This window comes from Falco peregrinus, chromosome 4, assembly GCF_023634155.1.
Source record: "Falco peregrinus isolate bFalPer1 chromosome 4, bFalPer1.pri, whole genome shotgun sequence".
NCBI lineage: Eukaryota > Metazoa > Chordata > Aves > Falconiformes > Falconidae > Falco > Falco peregrinus.
Window position 1 is genome coordinate 66,871,413 of NC_073724.1, and position 18,343 is coordinate 66,889,755.

Consider the following 18,343-nt stretch of genomic DNA (forward strand, 5'->3'; position numbering starts at 1 on the left):
AGCAAGCATGACTGCTGTCGTTTCACTCACTCCTCAGCTGCCTGGATGGAAAACGGAAGGATGGCAGAGGGACAGATGTTCCCACGGTAACACTCTATTTCTGAGTGACTCCAAGCAAACATCTTCAAATAATCAAATTACCTGACTGTCAAGGAGTAACTTAAACCTGAAACCCTGATACAGCACAGTGTTTGGTAAAGTTGAGTCTACAGCACTAGTTCTGGCATGAAATTGATGAATTCTTATCACAGAAGTTATTTCAGTCCAGGTAGAACATGCTCAGGCAACAAACAAGGGTTCTACCAGTTACAGAATCACTGCAGTCTTGTACAGAGCATTTTCCATTTTTATATTTACACTTGGGAATAGCCAAACTATTTAACTTCCCTGGACTGGACATATACTGCCTGAGAAAAAAACCCAAAACCAAACGACCTCCTACGTATAGAACCTTCCTGACTAAAGCATGCTTCAGGGGGGAAGAAATACAGGCTGATGGAGATGGAGTTGTGATACTGCTTTAAGAAGGAACTTTAGATAGACCCCAGGGATAGCTTAACCTTAAAGAACAGAGCTTACAAGGGTTTCAATTTTCCTTAGCCTACACCAACAGTATCAGCAATGAAGGAAGCCACTTTCATGAGAAGATGACAAAGAGCTGGGGTAAAAGAATCATGAGAACAAAGTCCAAATCCTCATGGGAAAATAAGTGTCTGACAGCAGGGTATGCTCTGGACTAGCCCTTTAAAGGGTGTAAACAACACAGGAATCAGTTGATCAAAGCCTGTGTATAGTCACAGCAATGTAAGATCACAGAAGTCCAGCTTCTTTCAGTTTCATTAGAATATTCCAAAATAAGCAGAAGGCAGAGGCATTAGAGGCAGAGACGGAACTGCCAGTGCAACACACTGGAAACTTGGACAAGGTGAACATGTACTATTGCTCTTATTATGAGCTGGGACTGTTCTCACTCACCAGAGAAAAGCAGGATCTTATAAAAAAAGATCTTTTCTATTCTGTGCTATGGAGTGTTTCTAAGTTAAAATGGATTAGGCAATCTGTTCTCAGTGAAGGAAGAGCTTGCATAGACAAGCATCATCTTGAAGTCAAAAATCTCTTTGGCTGGCTATGCCTGAGAAATTAAGGTCAATAAGCCCTGAATTCCCTTACCTTGACCACAGAGAGGCATGTATCAGCTCACTTAGCTGCAAGTATCAGGAACAAGCTGACAAAACACCCAGACACCAACCTGCTAAAGTGGATACCAGAGACATTTTTTTGTTGGTAGTGAGCAGAACTATGTTTGAACTCTGAGAAGAAATTGGGGGCAGGGGGTGGGGATTCTAATTGTATTCCAGAAGAACAACTCTCCTTAGGCTGCAGACAAAAGAACTGGATGAACTAGGCAGCTGAAGAGCTGACTAGTACTAGCTATGTCCTACACTAGAGTCATAACTGCTTTTCATCAAGTAAAGGAGAATGACCACCTTCTTGTTTACATAACACACTGTTCAAAATGCCTGACTTCACCTGTACACGCTCCAGACCTGCCTTGGTTCACAGTGGACACCAACCACTGTCCAGTGCTGGCCTTCCTCTTAAAATGCTAGAAGAATGTTTGCCGTGGACATCATCCTGATGTTCCAGATTCACAAGCCGAACCTCCACATCCATACAATGAAGAACCAGACACTCTTCCTTTTTTTCATGAGGAAACAATTATGGTAGAAGTCCTCCTCCCCTTTGCTATGCCTACACTGACTTTAAGGTAAACCAAGATAACATATCAATCTCCAGTAAAGGCAAGTTCTCATGGTACAGATCACCTCTGAGAGGCAAGGGGAAGGGGGAAACATAAGGGAAGTTAAAAGCAGCAGCAAGGCAAAGTGGATTAACTAGCTGCTTCTAACCATATGTAGCACTTGGGCATCTGATGATGTGCAATGCCAGTACAGTAAAAATCGGTTTAGATCTAAGGCCAGAGGTGGAGCTCATTCTAAGCACAACTTTGGGTTGTACCTAAGAACCCCTGTGAAGCGTGACATCTAATGCAGTAAGATTCTGTGTAATTTTGGTCTGGTTCAAAGTGATCAGCTATCTTTTTAGAATCACTGCCTCCACTCCGATCAGCCCTGAAAGCTGAAACTGCTCAGGTCTATGTGATGGGAAAGGCCTGTCAATAAAGTTTTGAACATGGTTTGTGTCTCAGCAGCAGGGTGGAATCTTTAATGAACAGAGAGTGGCCTGGGAATCTTTTGTTCCGAGGCTGAAATAAAGAACAAGTTAAGGCAAAGGGAGGTACTGAATGGCTGACGTGTCCTTCCTTTGAGATGCTACCTCTCTGCAGCCGCAAAGACCACAAGAGATTTGCTGACTAGGAGGCTGTGTCCACCCTGTGCTGATGGTAACGTGTAAATACAGCTTGGTGTTTCTGAAAGAACAAGAAATATCCATAGCATCAGTACAAAGAAGAGAAAAAACCCTGAAAAAACACTGAGTAACTTGAACTAGTAGCAGACAGAGTCCGACAGTTTGCCAGTAAAAACTTCAGTTAAGTTGAAGAATAACATGTTTTCCTAGACTGCCCGATTGTTTGACTTCCCTGGAGAGAAGATGACAACACATACTGTAGAATGTTAATAAACGTAACATGCTTCAATCTCTATCTGCTGTGTTAGGGTAATACACGTGGTTTCCAGCACCATCCACAGCAAGTCCTCAGAACGTCTCTGATAATCCATGGAAGTCTGTCCAACCTCTGGCATGGGAGGAAGCTGGCTCTCCCATTAAGAACCTCTGGGAAAGGGGAGGACAGAAAAGAGGTTACTCTAGATTTTTAGTTATTAAAAGCGCTCATTGATTGCCCTGTTACAGCAGGTCCAACGCCCACATCAATCTAGACAGACGAGTGAACAACAGACTAATCCAATGAATGAAGTCTTGGGCTCACCACCTTTGATGGAGCCAATGCGGGCTGGATCCTGCTCCCCTGAGCTCAACAGCCGCATTCTGTATTAAGGAGAAGAAATATGGCAGAAGGTATATTCCCTATGTACTGAATTATGAGCTGGAAAACATTTTCTCTAGAAGGGACAATGATACTCTTGTGTCAGGGAACTTTTGATAGAGACAGCAGACACTGAGATGGGGGTGCAAAACCATCCAAGCAATGACATACTCTGATATCCATACTCTATTCCCATGAGATTCCTGCCAAACTTGACATTCCCAATGGTACCAGAAGGAGAGATGTGGTAGAGCTGTGCCTTCATGGTGAAAAATAACACAGCCAACTTTGTGCCAAAGCTTCAGTGGTGCTCAAAGAGCCAACACAAATGTGCAACGGACCAGTACTGGGGGAAGCAGGCTACACATGATAACTGCCCCAGTTTTTACCACAAGCAAAAAAAGGTCAAGCTGATGATACCGAGTGTCGTTTCTATGTATACTGAAAAGGAAAGAACAACAAAAAAGCTTTCCAGTCTCAAGTGACAGAGTACTAACACACCCATATGTTTGTACAAGTGGAGAGGCATGAATAGAATTAAATACTTCAGAAGTCTTCTTTACTACCAGCATGTAAAATTTCTGGTGCTAGATGGGTGTCAAAGTAAGGCGGAATGAACCCATCTTTAAATTTCAACAAACCCATTGACCTTAATAACCTTTGGTTTATATTCTTAATTAGCAAGAAATGTCAGCTCCCAGCTACTTTTAATGTCTTAGCAGTCCACTTATTTTGTTTGGAAGCAACGCTAATTACAGATACTACTCAAATAGCACAAAATCTTCAGTATAATGTCTTCCTCATTACTGTCTCCAGTTTCTCCCTGCTCTTCTCAATGGCTTTCAGATTCTCTTGTCTTTATGCTGTGATTTAAAAAAATTTGTTTACAAAAGGCACCACCAGGGTTGGATGATCTCCATCACAATTTACTTTTAAGTTACTGGTTTACTTGACTTTCTAATTTATACTAATGGCAAACATTTGAATGAAATTATGTGTCAGAGCATTTGTGTATTTGCAAGACCAATCCTGCACATGAACCTTTCAAGAATTGCCTTATATTGATTGAAAAGACTATTAGACACCTTATTTGAGTGGTTCTAAGAGGAGGACGCTGTGGATTTTGACTTTTTTTGTGTGACATAATTTCTTGTCTCAAGCTTTTCTTGTCTTTCCTCTCATTCTGCCTGTTGTCACCCCCCCCCCCCCCCCCAATGTACTTCACAAACCCTCAGTTGTACTGATTACAACTATTTACAGGACCACATTATAACTTAGGATCAGTAAAATGACTGTGCTAATTTTTTTTTTTTTTCAATCTAGATCATTCTACTGATCTGGCTTGCAGTATAATGCTATGAACAATTGGCACAGCCAGGAGTTTGGAAAACTGTGGGAACTTCTTAAGTGGTTTTATGCTGAACAAAAACATTCTGTGGAGCTACACCTTAAATTGTTAAAGCAAAGAGAAGGTGTTGTTACCTATTAGACATACTGGGTGCACATTATGCTGTGGGTTTTTTTCCAGTCTTGATACTCCCTCCCTCATAAATTATTGAAATTAGTTGGTTCATGGCTCTGTCATACTTAATAGCAGCTGTATATTTCAGTATAAGAATGAATATAAAATACAAACCTGTGTAACAACAACTACTACAGCAATGCCAGTAGATGTTGGTGTGGAATCCCACTGAAGCGGTCTGCCATGAGATTTCTTCATTCTGCCTATTGTCCAACCCATACACAGGCTCAACAATAAATACAGCATTTGTATCTGTGAGACGATATCACACACTGTTGAAAACAAAAAAAATAGTCACAACGTGGATAACTGGCTAGCTGAAAAGGGTCACATAGACATAGTCCAGCTGGCTGAACAAAAATGCACATCGCTCTCAGCCTATCTGAAGTAAAGCAAAATACACTGTCTTTGGCTGTCCTTGTTACACAATAACAGGAAGATTTTGGTGGGAAAAGAATGTTGCAGGTGGGAACAGAAAACTACAGAAGAGAAACAAGGGGCGGGCTTGGTATTTAGGCAACTAACCAATAATGAGCTTAACTTTTGTAATATGTATGAGCTAATTATAACAAGGCATAAAAGGTGACTGTAAGGTACAATAAACGAAGTCTGCTGATCACTCATATTGAGTGACTGTGTCTTCCCTCCGTCGCGACATCACAACAAAAAAAAAGTTTTTTCTAAAGCAAAGAGAAATGTTCTATATACCCCCAAATGAAGGACGAACATTTATGCCTCTGTCATCTTCAGTCATAATTTTGATCACAGTTTGACTAGCTGAGGTTGCTTTGCCACAAAACACGGAGATTTTGAGTAGTTTCCAGTGACCAAAGAGATCACTATCAGCTTTCCTCTAATTATGCTGCAGTTCTGCAACAACACGGGCACAGCACCACATCCTTCCAAATCCCACTCTTGTGTCAAAAACATCTGGGATCAGGAGTCCATCTGCATAAATAGACTTACAAATGCTAAAGAACTAAAATCATATGTATGTTAATCACACTGCAAATATGAAATCTTATGAAATGAACTCCTTTCTTTGCTCTGAAAAACTTCCCTTCAAGAATCAGATAGTTGCATTGTACTTTAAATTAACTGCACTTTGTCTCGCAACAGAAAGGGCAAATATTTAGGACAAATTCCACTCTGAGATACTTAAAGAGGAAAATATAATGAATAACCCTAACACAAACTTAATTTGGAACAACAACTTGCCTGTATTTAATTTTATTAAATGCAAACTACCTTTGCCTTATTTTGCTATGTCCGTTTTTATTTCTGTGTGGGAACAATTAACACATACTCCATAAAGTTACATTCTTAATCAGTGTCCCAAACCTGCGTCTGAAGCTGTATCTGAATAAAGAAAACTTCAAGCTAGAATATATTAAAGTCTTTCCTTGTTAGCCTCACTGAAGCACTACTGACAGTAGAAAGAACTGAAGATTTCTTTTTGGGCGATTGTTAGCTTTAGACATGGTAAGTTTTGAATGAAACTTATCAAACCATTTTTAAGTTGGTGTTCAGATTTGAGAGTAAACTGGCTCATTGTACTGGCATTGCAGAGACGTACAAGAAAAACTGATTCTTATATATGTAAATTGCAAATTTGGTTCAGAAACTAGAGACTGGGTGCTACACACAACAATGCTTTCTTTTTCACTTGATTAGTATTTTGGTTCAATTAAATTTGTCCCTTATTTGTAATTTTCACTTATGCCATCAGGTACAAGAAAAATATTTTTGTATCACAAAAGCAAATTTCTGTTTTTATGTAAATGGACTTTATTATAAAAGTTAAATGTACTTCCACATCTACTAAAAATATTGGCACAGAAAATGTTGCCATTGTAGAGATTAATATGCACAGAAGGGAAGTGTGCCAAACGAAGGTCAGCTATAGTATTTCCCTAAAACTCATCAGTACTAGCAAAATATGGATATAAACCAGACTTCAACATGTTATTGCTGGGATATATATGGTATTCTCACAGTTTATATACTTAAATGCCAACATGTTATTTCTGGGATATATTTGGTATTCTCACAGTTTGTATGCTTAAATGCTTCTTAATTTATTCAGACACCTTTGCTGTTCAAGAAATGTCAAGTGCTTTAGTAAATACACACTTGCTTATTTTTTAACAAAATGAACTGGCACTGATTTTGGGCAAAATGATCTTGAAATTATTTTACAATGCTCTGCTTCACTGTGGGAACAATTCAAGGGGATTCTCAGACTGGTATAAACCAAAAATTCAGTACCAGCTTCAATCTTTGACATCTCTTACACCTTGCCAGCAAATAAGGACTTTGAGAGAAATTTCTAAAATTACAATAATCCCATGATACCCAGGGTCAACGTAATATTATTTGACTTTTCAGATTTTGATCTTACCAAAAGTTAAAAGATCACTATTTGTGATGCTTTTGAGTGCCAGCATTATCTGTGTTATTTATGTGATTAACTTAAGCGACAAATTAGATTGAGGGCATTTAACACATGGTAAAGAGTAAATGATGGTAGGAAAAGAATAATTGCTCGGGATAGTATCTGAACAGATTTCTAGAAAGAAATTCTGGTCCCACTGCAGTCAACAGAAATTTTGCAATTTACTTTTAACTCAGATTTCTGTTCTGATACAGGAAAAATGGCAGCACCTTCCATCTTCAAACTATACTAGTTGCTCTCAGCCATTCTTCAGAACTGTAATTCACACTGAAGCTTTCCACATTTCTATTACTTCTGCTCTTTTACTGTTTTGGGAACCACGAATCTTAAAAACTGTAGGAAAGGAAAACTTAGCTGATTCAAAGATACTACTTATTCTTAATAACCTTTGCTTTAATCACATAAAAGTGGGCTCTTCAATACATACACAGAAAATCTAACATGCAGCTACTCTCTCCGAAGTTCCAGCTGAGAAGTTAATACTGGGTTTCTCAGTGGGGAGGAGTTATGATGAGAGGGAAAGTTTAATAATAAGTTGCTGGAGAGGCTGCAAGGAGCTGCTAACTCAAATGGTTAAAACAAGAAAGAGCCAATTACTGTGGTGCCAAGTGCCATCAAGAGGCTGTTAATTCCAACTGCAAGCTTCTAAATGAATTCTAGGAAGGGAAATATTTTTCTGTATAGGCTCTCTCAAAACTATCTCACTACCACAGTACTACTTTTTGGGGTACATCAAGCCAATCAAAAGCCAGTATCTTTGCTTAGAGAGAACCCCACAATGCTTGAAACACAAACTACAGTAAGAAAACCCCAACAACAATGTTTAACCCTGAAGAATCCAGCATGAGTAAATGAGTGCATTTTGGGAAGGGGTATTATAGGATTTTATTTCTCATGAGAACTCGGAATATCTATACAGAGTGGATAAAAATGCTTTTTTAACATCGATGCTTTACGTAAGTGTTTTTTGCATCACTGTAACCATATCACTTGTGCTGTGAACTACTTACTTTTTCTTTATAATCAATGTTAAATTTGCTGGTGAAATGAGACACGCCATAAAATGCAATTAATTTTCCTAAAAAGTTTTGTTACTCTAGATCATGCACTCTGTAAAACCCTTCAATGTACTGAAAAATTTACTCATGTGTTAGGCACATATTTAAGCATCTGTAGGAAGAAAACTTCAGACAAGAAAATCCTTAAAAAAATCATAAACAAGATTAAAATCTGTAACTTTAAATAGTAGTTACAAAGATCCAGAAAAAAACCTGTTTTTCAGAAAAGCAACTTCAAGTATTTGATATTAAAAATCTGGTGATATGGTCCAAGATCATAATACAGTCCAACAACAGCATTTGCTAATCTATTATACAGATTAACACATAGGAACATGTAGTAAACAGACAAGGATACTCACATTCTGCCACACTTCCCATAAAAGGTGCTCCTATTCCATCTTTAGAGTAACTGATAAAAGAATAAAAAGGTGGTATTTTTTAAGCGAGTGAGTTTTAGATGCGTGTTTTCTCTTAAAAGTATATTTAGGCAATGATGTAGTTCTAAAAAGTTATTAGTCACAATCACCACAGGAAAGATCACGTACTGATCTTTACAATGCAATGGTCTTCAAGTTTTAAGACTGAGAGAAAAAATAAGCAAAGATACCTTGAGAAATGCAGGTAGTTGGCAAAAGCTGAACCAGCCTGCAACAATAATGCAACTGTCAACACCTTTAGTACAGTATGCATAGGTCCGCGCTTCTTAATTGTTTGCCATAGGGACTGGGCATATATGCAAGCAGTTATGAAGTATGCTAGGACAAGCAGGAAAAAGAATTCATGTAATCCTGTGGAAAAAAAACCACAACTTAGTTTTTATAAAGAAATGTTGCTATTAGCAGTAAATAACTAAAACAAAATATGTTTTTTATATAATCACTGGGAAATACTTAGTAACTGTCACCCCAAAGTGGTAGTACAGATAAAATGAGTAAATCCTAGACTTTTTTATCCAAGAAAGTCAGTGAAATTTTTCAGAGCACTGATTATTATTCGATCTGACAAAGTATTCTTTATTCAACACCTGTTCTGAGTGTAGGAGAAATTCTGTTCAAACACAAACAGGTTCGTAGCAATTACTGAAATAGTATAAAGTGGCATACAGTTTCTTGATAAACAGAAAATGATTGTAGCCTATTTGATCAGTCAGAAACATATTTATCAAAGGACTCATTTTTAGCTTGCTTCAATTTTTAAAGGGACAATCTGAGATGAGAGAAACCCAGAACAAGCTTCTGTTGAACCTCTTTAACCACTGGGTGTCACCCTTCCTCCACATAAAGTACCTCGTCGAAGAAGCACCGCTGACCAAGACCCAAAACTTCCAGACAAAGAAAAAGGGAAAAGAAAACCAGCACAGAGAACAATAGTAAGTTCATGGCATGGGCTTTTTTGCACCAATCTGAAAAAACGCCCAAAGTTTTTGATACTATTTACAAAACAGAAGTCATCTAACTTTCAGTCTGGCAGTAGTCTGGTAAAATGCTTCCCTGAAGACCTGAATTCTGGAAATCTTTTCTACTGTGTGTAAGCTTTGGAACCCATCACATGAGCTCCAAAAGGATCAAAGCCAGCGAACTGTAAGCAAAAACGGGTAAACAAATTTCCCACAGAAAACTTAAGTTTTCCTTCTCCAACCCTCCTTGAAACCAAGTGACGCATACAGAACCAGATTCTGAACAATGTTCTTCCTCCAGCAGCAAAGTAACTCTGCTAAAAACCTCCAACCAGCTTCACCCAGAGATTAGAAACAGAGCAACTGTACATATTTCAGTACCTAGAGTTGAAAAACATTAGAACTGGAGGGGTTGAGTCCTGAATAGTTGCTAGTACTACAAATCCCATGGCTGAAATTAATGATTTTGGATATGCATACAGTGAAAAGGGAGAGACAGAGCATAAAGTAATAAAGATGCTTAAAACAAAAAATTCAGGGCCACTCTGCTTCTCTTGTATACCTACACAAAAGCATGATTTATGAACGACAAATACATGCATTTTAGATGAAATCTCTTATTCTTTCACACTTTTACCTTTCTGCTTCAAAGACCCCTGAAGTTGGCAAGGATTCTGTAGAGAAGTTATTTCTCACCATAATGAGTGAGTAGACATGGAAAACTCTTGAGGAAAACCAACTAGCTTTTACTAAATACTAAACATTTAGGGCAGAAAGCTCTTTCCAATCGATGACAGATTATGGATGATTGCTTTGAGACCAAAAGTTGCCCTGAAATACAACTATATATATATAAAAAAAAATAATCAGAAGGGTAATTTTCAACCTGTCTTGTAAGTTTCCTGAATTTCAAGTAACCTAGAGTCGACAGAGAAAATAAAACATATGCAACTTAATCTGAAATACCTAACTTCAAAGAACTTCAAAATGCTGTCTACTTGATCAGCTGCCCTTAGAAATCCTAGATTCCACTGGTAACATGTCTTACGTAAGAAAGCCCTACCATATAAAATGATAAAAGATTACTTGCCAGTGATCAGAAAGCTGGCCTCCTCTCTCAGGGCAAACATCTTAATCACAGAGTTACAGTCCCAAGTTCTTTCCTATACTTTCCTTATAGTCCATTAAATTTTGAGATCTCCTGTGTCAGGCTTTAGTAACTAAAGTGAAGGATGACCTAACTAGAACCATCTGTTAACTATGCAGTTTTTAGTCACATGAATGAAAGAACCAAGAAATGAAGCTCTGATACCCTAATGTTCTAAGCTACACACGTCTATGGGAAAATGACAAACATTATTCCCCAAAGATGCCTTAAAAAACAAGGGAGAGAGATATTTAATCCTCCTCAGTTTTGTTAAAGTAGACACAGGCATGTAACTTCAGGATCTGTGGCAGCAACGCAGGTTTTAATTCTGAATATACAGAGGTGTTCTTCTGCAACGGTGGAAGACATAGCATGTACAGCTCACCAGGTTTCCTACTTGTTTGGTCAAAATATGTGCACCCAACACATTTACATGCCTCCCTACTCAGCGTGCAAGCTGTTCAGAGTTCTGCTTCCAAGTGCTTAAAGTCTTCCTACAAAATTAATACAGAGCTGAGATCCCACTCTAGGAAGTCTGTACTGCACTTCTAAGGGCTATACAATGTCTATTTAGCAAAAGAATGCTACTACTCGTTTTTGAGAATAAGTAACCTAGAATTCACTTCTAGATACAAATTTCACCAAATAAAAACTGCCAACTAAGTTTGTAGATTAAGAAGCATCATTAAGAAGTTGACAGGTAAGTCAATTTATAAGCCTTGAAAAACAGATGATTAACGGTGCTACTTGCTTATAGACTCTGCTTAATGTTTCAGTGGGCATTTTCTTCCCTTCAAAAAGGCAGCTGCCCTCTATTTACCCTTGAGACCAAGTAGAGCATATGATTCTGAGCACAGTGCTGGGTACGTAGGTCTAATGAATATGAAGCCAGACTAAGCCTATGGGGCTCACCCCTTACAACAGACCTAAGTTGGAGACATGGTGATGAAGCCTCCCAGAGCAGTGAAGCTAAGCACTGCAATGAAGCATAAATTAGGTTGGTTTCAATTTCCAAAGCATACAATTTTATGTAGGCATTTCTTTAGGCATACTGTCTTGAATCACTTCTAGAAGTTTTTCTTTGCACGACTAAAGACTTCAAATTGCATTTCTTAAATCAAATCAAATCAGGACTACCACAAATACCTATCTGCGGCCTGTGACTAAGATGCTTAGAAAGGCCTAAGCATCACACTAAAATTGTACTGGCAAAATATTTTAGTGTGCAGGTACTCATGCCGCACAGAATAAAATTTTACACAGCTAAGGAATTTAATCAATTAATTCAAATCAGTAAGTAAATTCACATTCCAGTGGAGGCTTACCATTTCAACATAGGAAAAATGCCTATTAGCAAAGATGTTAACATTAACTTCCCTTGTGCACCTAAACTTCCAGTCAGGCAAGTTTTGGAAAGTCAGTCTAGAGAAAGGGAAGGATTTATCTGTAACGCCAGAAAATGAATTAAAGCTTACTCTCCATGAGAAAGCAGAATACGAAATGTTAAGAGACTCTGCTAGCCATTTCCCATACTTTCCCAAGCATATTAAGTACTGATTTGTTTGGGTGATCAGATCCTTAACTTACAAATCTAATTTTAAGAAAAAAAATCTTACCAGATTCCCCTGCGCTAAAGTGATCTAATGGATTCCCTTCTGCATCTGGGTTTAGTAAGACCATTTCAAACTGAATATCCTCGGATTCAGAATAATTCTCCTCGCAGGTAAACTTGTCTACATAAAACACATACCATGTTTCCGGATAAGGAATCTGGGACACTGTCAGATTTTGCTCTGTGTGGTTCACATTCACTTTGGAAGAAAACAAACAAACAAAAACAGAAGTAAATATTCAACGAGTTTGTTTTTAGAAAACGTATCTTTGAATGAAGATGAAATTTAAATCCACAACATCATACACAGGTTATAAACTACACAGAGGACAAAACAGTCTGTGTTTTCAAAACCAGCCCTAGCACCGGAGACCAGATTTCCAACTTCATCTTTTGTTTCAAATAGGTGCAGGCAAGGGTTGGTGAGGTTATGTACCATATTCCACCTCTTGGCTTTTGGGTTCACTTGGACGGCTCCTTTCTGCCAGAAACCAGTAACTGCAAACTGTCTCCTATGCTTAGCACATTTCTGTCCTCTAGTACAGTACTGATAGAACTAGCTATTCTGTATTAGCTAGCAGATACTTCTGCAGTATGAAAAATACCTTTGTGAAATTTATTCTACTTTGTTTTCAAAGATATTTAGAGCACCAAACAGGAACAGCCACATGTGAACTCGTTAAGCAAGTGTGCACGCTTTAAAGGTGCGACTTAGCCAATTTTACAGCATCTTCCCCAAACTGTAACAGGCTGAATTTCAATTGACAGCTAAGGGTTGAAACCATCATCTAATAAAATTACATATTTCAAATCAGATTACATTTAAAACCAACTATGAAAAAGACTAACATTTTACCTGCTCATTGATCTTACTACTATTTTTCCTAAAAGCAACTCTTAACCAAGCACAATCTCTCAAAAATAAACATATGTTGCAAATGAAATCTGTGGCTCTGTATGTTTGGGTGAAACTGCAAGAATCTTAAGTACTGTTACATTGATTACTGAACTTGAGTGCTAACCAGCTCAAGCATAAATGAAAGCCATCTCTGCAGAAGAAATAACAATATAATTACTGGACTGTATATTAATTCACCTTAATAGTTTAAGATGACAATGGCTGAGGAAAGAAAACTTTCATTAAAAAAATCTACAAAAGAAGCTATTTCTGGTTTTTATGCAAAGCCCTTTCTAAATGAAAAACTGCAAGCAAACGTACATACCAACCCTTAATATACTCATTATCCCTAAAGATTTTGTACACAAAATTTAGAACTAATTTCTGATTTGAATCCTACATGTGAAAAACATGTATGTAATTTAAATAAACTTGTTTCAACTTTAGGAAGTTATTTTCTGTTCTCTGAAGGCATGAACTGATCAGCATTAGGATCCAGGAAGAAACGTACAGGGTTTCTTTGCAGCAACTGTCATGAAGTACAAATGTGTACAACAAATGAACCACAAAACTCCCCCAGTGTTCCAACACTGGCAGTTTGTCTTGTGTAGGTAATAGCAAGTATGCATTCCACTCTGGAGCTATGAACCTTATCAATCAAATATACAAAGTAAAACAGCTCCCTTAACCACAGATTTAGGATTTCATATGATGCCTAATCCAAATAAAAGGCAAACTGTAGCCTGACTCTCAGCTGAGTTCTGACACAGTGTTATTTGTATGAAGACTAAGGATCACACAGAGCCTATTTAATCAGTTTTCCATCAAATCTGCAAGCTAACTCACAGGAAATGATGTAAGATAGAATAAAAATGTAATTGATTATGCCAAAGATCAGCAAACAGATCCAACTCACCCTGTGGCCATGTGATTCCTAAACACAGTAGAAAACAGCGAGTACACTGCTGGGACAGACAGGAGTGACGGACCAACTGCTAGTCATTTCAGCAGCACTTCATGTTCGCCTCAGATCAAGTGTTAAGGGAACTACATCCTTAGAAGTGACATCTGGGTAAGGTTTCATTGTGACAATATTCCAGGAGATCTATTTGTTACTCTAGGGATTCTGGCCGCACAAGGGAAATGTATTTAAAAAAAGAAGCTATATTCACTTAAGATATATTTGAAAGAAGTTTCTAATAATGTAATTTCTTAAAGGAAAGTTTATGCTTTAAGTAGGTTTTGTAGTATTACGATCAATAAATGGTGCAAAAATCATTATTTCAGTCTGTCTGTTTTCCAGTTATACAACTGAATGCTTCAGTGTTTTACTATTCTTTTACATTTAAATGGATACTCAAGCTTTATCCTGATCAGCTCATCTCTGATACTGTATTAAATATTTTCTAACATGTTTTGTACATCGAAGTGTGACAGGGCTGTGCTATCATAAAAATATAATTTTATTTTTGTTTTCTCATCTTCGAAAAATGCCATTTCCATGGAATTGGAAAACACGAGCCTCCTGACAAATTAAAAATGTTCCTTCATAACCTACATATTCTGTACTAGTATCATTCTCAACTTAAATATTAAAAACATCTGAATGTGAGACTCAGTGATGAATACCAAATTATTAAATCACTAAATTAAAGGGTGAAAGCACATTTAATGATAACACAAGCAAGTTATGAAGTAAAGCAGCAAAATGCAGATTAATTTTTGCAGATTGCCTTACAGACAGAAAAAAAAAAAAAGAAAAACTAGTAATCATAAGGTTGTGACAGAAAAGCTTTGCAGGTACAAATTTACTCTTTTGCTGTGTATTTTGGGCTACACACTCCCAACCTTACAAGCACTCACTTCAGAAATTTAGAGGTAACTGCAGCAGGCTCCATCAATTTGCCTCTAATTTTTTTCATTCCACTGCAATAAGAGTCACAATTCAAAGGTACATTTGACTGTCCCAAAGATTTATATTCTCAAGGTTTTCAGTTTCATATGACAATGGTATTCTTTGTAAATTCTTTCAAATACTCAATCTTTTGTATGGAAAAGTCTGAGATTAAAAAACCAGAGACTTTTACTCCAAAACAGAATTAAAGAAAATCTCTGTACTGAATGGGTAAATGAAAACTTCAGCCAAAAGTGTACCCTTTCCGAGTTGTGTACCAGTGAGAGCATGAGACTAGAACTGGTCATAAAGTTTGGCTGCTTGCATTGAAGTAATTATCTGTCAAGCATTGTTAATTTTCCAGCAGCATACTAAATCGTAATTTGCAAGCAAAGTCTTCTGAAGTGATGCAAACAAAGCAATTGTATCTCCTTGTAATAATTTTTAATTACAGAAGGCCAAAGTCCTGCTTTTACTTAAGTTGGTGCAAAGTCCAAACTGACTGAAACAAATAATCTAAACACACAAATAACTTAATTTGTAAGGGGAAAAAGTAGCAACTCACTTGTCAGCTGAGCTTTAGAGAACTTCTCTGTACAGCTGTGATCTTGGACACTGCTCTGCAGCTTCTGCCATTCCTGTGCCTGAAACAGGTGAAGTCTAGCTGCTTTTGTCACAGCTACTGCTACATTCTTGACTCTGACACACAGAACAGCATGGTCACCTTGATATTCAAAAGATAAAATCAACTATTCTGCCTTGATGTCAGTTACAAACAATCAGCTAGCATGGCATAGATTTTTTTGTAAGTAGCAGCACTAAAGCTTCACTTTATTCCTTCAACTTTTACCACTTCTTCCCGTAAGTCTTTACACTCTTTCGGAAACAATTTCTATACATCTCATTAACCCAACACCACATGCATGATTCTCTCTGATGACACTTACCATAACCCAAATGTCATTAACATTTTTTTATTTTTAAACAGACTTCCAGATAACATTTTTTTTCCTCCTTCCTCCCACCCCAAATTTTATTTTCTCAAGTTCAAGGAAAGACAGTACCTCAATCAGTCTCCATAACTAGTTCAAAGTCTAGTATTTTATGACCTTCGTAACATGATTCTGAGCATCACAGGGTAGCTCTCAAGTCTAGTATCAGAACAACTTATGTAAATGGATCTCCATGTTATGGACTGATTTGAGCTAAAATACTTAATTATAGATGACAGATGTCACCTTGGTACAAAGAAAATCAAACTTCAAAGGTGTTCTACAATGTGTTAGTCTACCTTTAGGCTGCATCTTGACATACAGAAACATTTTAGCCATTTTAGAACTAGCTCATTTGACACAATCTATCTTGTCTGGGTAATTCTACAATCCTCCAATTTACTTTGACAAATTCTTTCATTATATATTGTCATACACTTCTTTAATGTAACAGTATCCTAAATTAATAGATTGATTTTTCTTCTCCATTAAAACCTATCAGTACTGCAAGAGAACGAACTCATTCAAATTTAAGCAAGCTTTGTATGTTTTTTAAACTGTCAGAGCAAACTTGTTTCCGACCTAACCTAGGCATCAGCTGGATGTTGGTCTATAGACTACTACCAGCTTCAAATAAGGCTTTGTCAGTAAGGTTTGCCTGTTCAGAGCCAGCGGCAAGACAGCAGTCCTGAAATAAAACCTCAAAAAAGGTGATCTCCTGGGATCTGTAAAATGTTACATGGACTACAGTTTACCTAAGCTGCTAATCCAAGATTTTTAAAAATTAACAGCTGGTTCTGAAAAAAGCCCATATGGCTTCACTAAGACCCAAGTATGTATAGCTGTGGATATTCATGTAGAAAAAGGAGTATTTCTAAGGAAATACGCAACACCAACTTGTAGAATAAATTATATCTGAACACCTAAACCACTCATCTTGGATCTTAACATTCTTTTCAAAGACTTAAACTGCATTTTTTTTCTTTAGGTCTATTTTAGAGTGCTACTACAATTATCTTTTAGGACAGCAATAATTAACTGCTTTCAAGTCCCTCCACAAGCTATCCCCACCCTATCTACCATCTCTCATTCAGTGCTGGAAGGTCACATTCCAAGGCTTCTTGGCTCATGTCACATTTTTCCTTCATCCCATTAGATTTTTTTTTCCCTTGTGAACATTTTTGTTTTCCTCTCACACTACTCCTCCAGTCTGAGAGGAAGCCTGTGTAAGCATTATCTTCATGGTTGCCTTTTGAAGCATTCTGCAAAACTCTTCTACCATGAAGCTGTGGAAGACAATAGTCTAAGCTACCAAAACGCTGAGCACACAGGAAAAGCATGCTGACCACCACAGCCTCGCTGTATATGGCACTCACCATGCTTGCACAGGTGTCTTTCTGCAACTAAAAAGTTACGTAGCAAGCAGAGTAATTTCCAGCCTGTATTTCTGCAGTGGCCACTCTAGCCCACTGCTAGGCCTCTTAACTAACCGTCAGGAACTATTACAAACAAGGAGTTAATATCACAGGAAAGAAAAGCCATTGGGAATAATAAAGTGAGAATTTACACTGTGATGCACAGTGACACTTAAAAACACCCAGCGATTGTGAAAGAGACACGTGCAATGTCAAGCATTGCTCTCACTTGGTGCAGTTCCAGGAGGGAAGGAGAAATGCGTGTGAAAGTTAAAACGTCCCTGCCCTCCCGCCACGTCAGGCTGCGGGACACGGCGGGAGGCGCCACGCCGGGCACGCACGGCGGGGCTTCTTCGTTCCCTGACCAACAGGGACGCTGTCCAGGCAGCACGACGGGCTGCCACCAACTCCTCTCCCCATTGCCCGGGCGAGCCCTGCCTCGGCCCGGCGGGGTCCCGCTTCTGGCCGAGAGCCCCATCACCATCACCCCTCCGGCGCTGCCCCGGCTCCTCGCCGCCCGCAGAGCGGGCCAGGGCTGCGGCAGGGCCCGGTGGAGGGAGCGCTGCCGCGCTGCCCCGCTGCCCCCTGCGCCGCTCCCGCCCCCCGCCCCCTCAGGCCGCCGCCCTAACGGCGCCCCCCGACCCCTGACCCCCCTCCGGCCCCGCTTCAGGAGGGCGGCCGGGCCGCGGGGGGCCCAGCCTCTCGCTGCCCCCTACCGTTTTCCCCCTCCCTCGGGCACTCACCGTAGAACTGGAACCGCGCCACGGGCCGCCACGGCTCCAGCCGGGCGGCGGCGCTGGCGAAGCCGCCCCGCAGCGTCTTGCCCCTGGCGCCCCACCAGCCGGCGGCGCACAGGAGCCACAACAGCCGCCACCTCATCCTCGGGCCCCGCCGCCGGCGGTCGCCGCCCCGCCCCCCCCCGGCCAGCTCGCGCCGCCGTGTCA

At 39.1% G+C, this 18,343-nt stretch overlaps 1 protein-coding gene across 2 annotated transcripts in view; it reads right to left on the minus strand.

Annotated features, from left to right (window-relative positions):
• GPR180 (G protein-coupled receptor 180) overlaps nucleotides 1-18,309 on the minus strand; it is a 30,452-nt gene extending 12,143 nt beyond the window's left edge. For both annotated transcript variants that reach the window (XM_055802522.1, XM_055802520.1), the window contains exons 1-6: nucleotides 18,143-18,309; nucleotides 15,558-15,716; nucleotides 12,205-12,399; nucleotides 8,653-8,833; nucleotides 8,405-8,454; nucleotides 4,644-4,801 (exon numbers count right to left, since the gene is read on the minus strand). In XM_055802522.1, coding sequence (XP_055658497.1) covers nucleotides 4,644-4,801; nucleotides 8,405-8,454; nucleotides 8,653-8,833; nucleotides 12,205-12,399; nucleotides 15,558-15,716; nucleotides 18,143-18,278 — 879 coding nt within the window. In that variant the 5' untranslated portion in view covers nucleotides 18,279-18,309. The remainder of the gene's footprint in view (nucleotides 1-4,643; nucleotides 4,802-8,404; nucleotides 8,455-8,652; nucleotides 8,834-12,204; nucleotides 12,400-15,557; nucleotides 15,717-18,142) is intronic.
• Nucleotides 18,310-18,343: the final 34 nt, after the last annotated feature.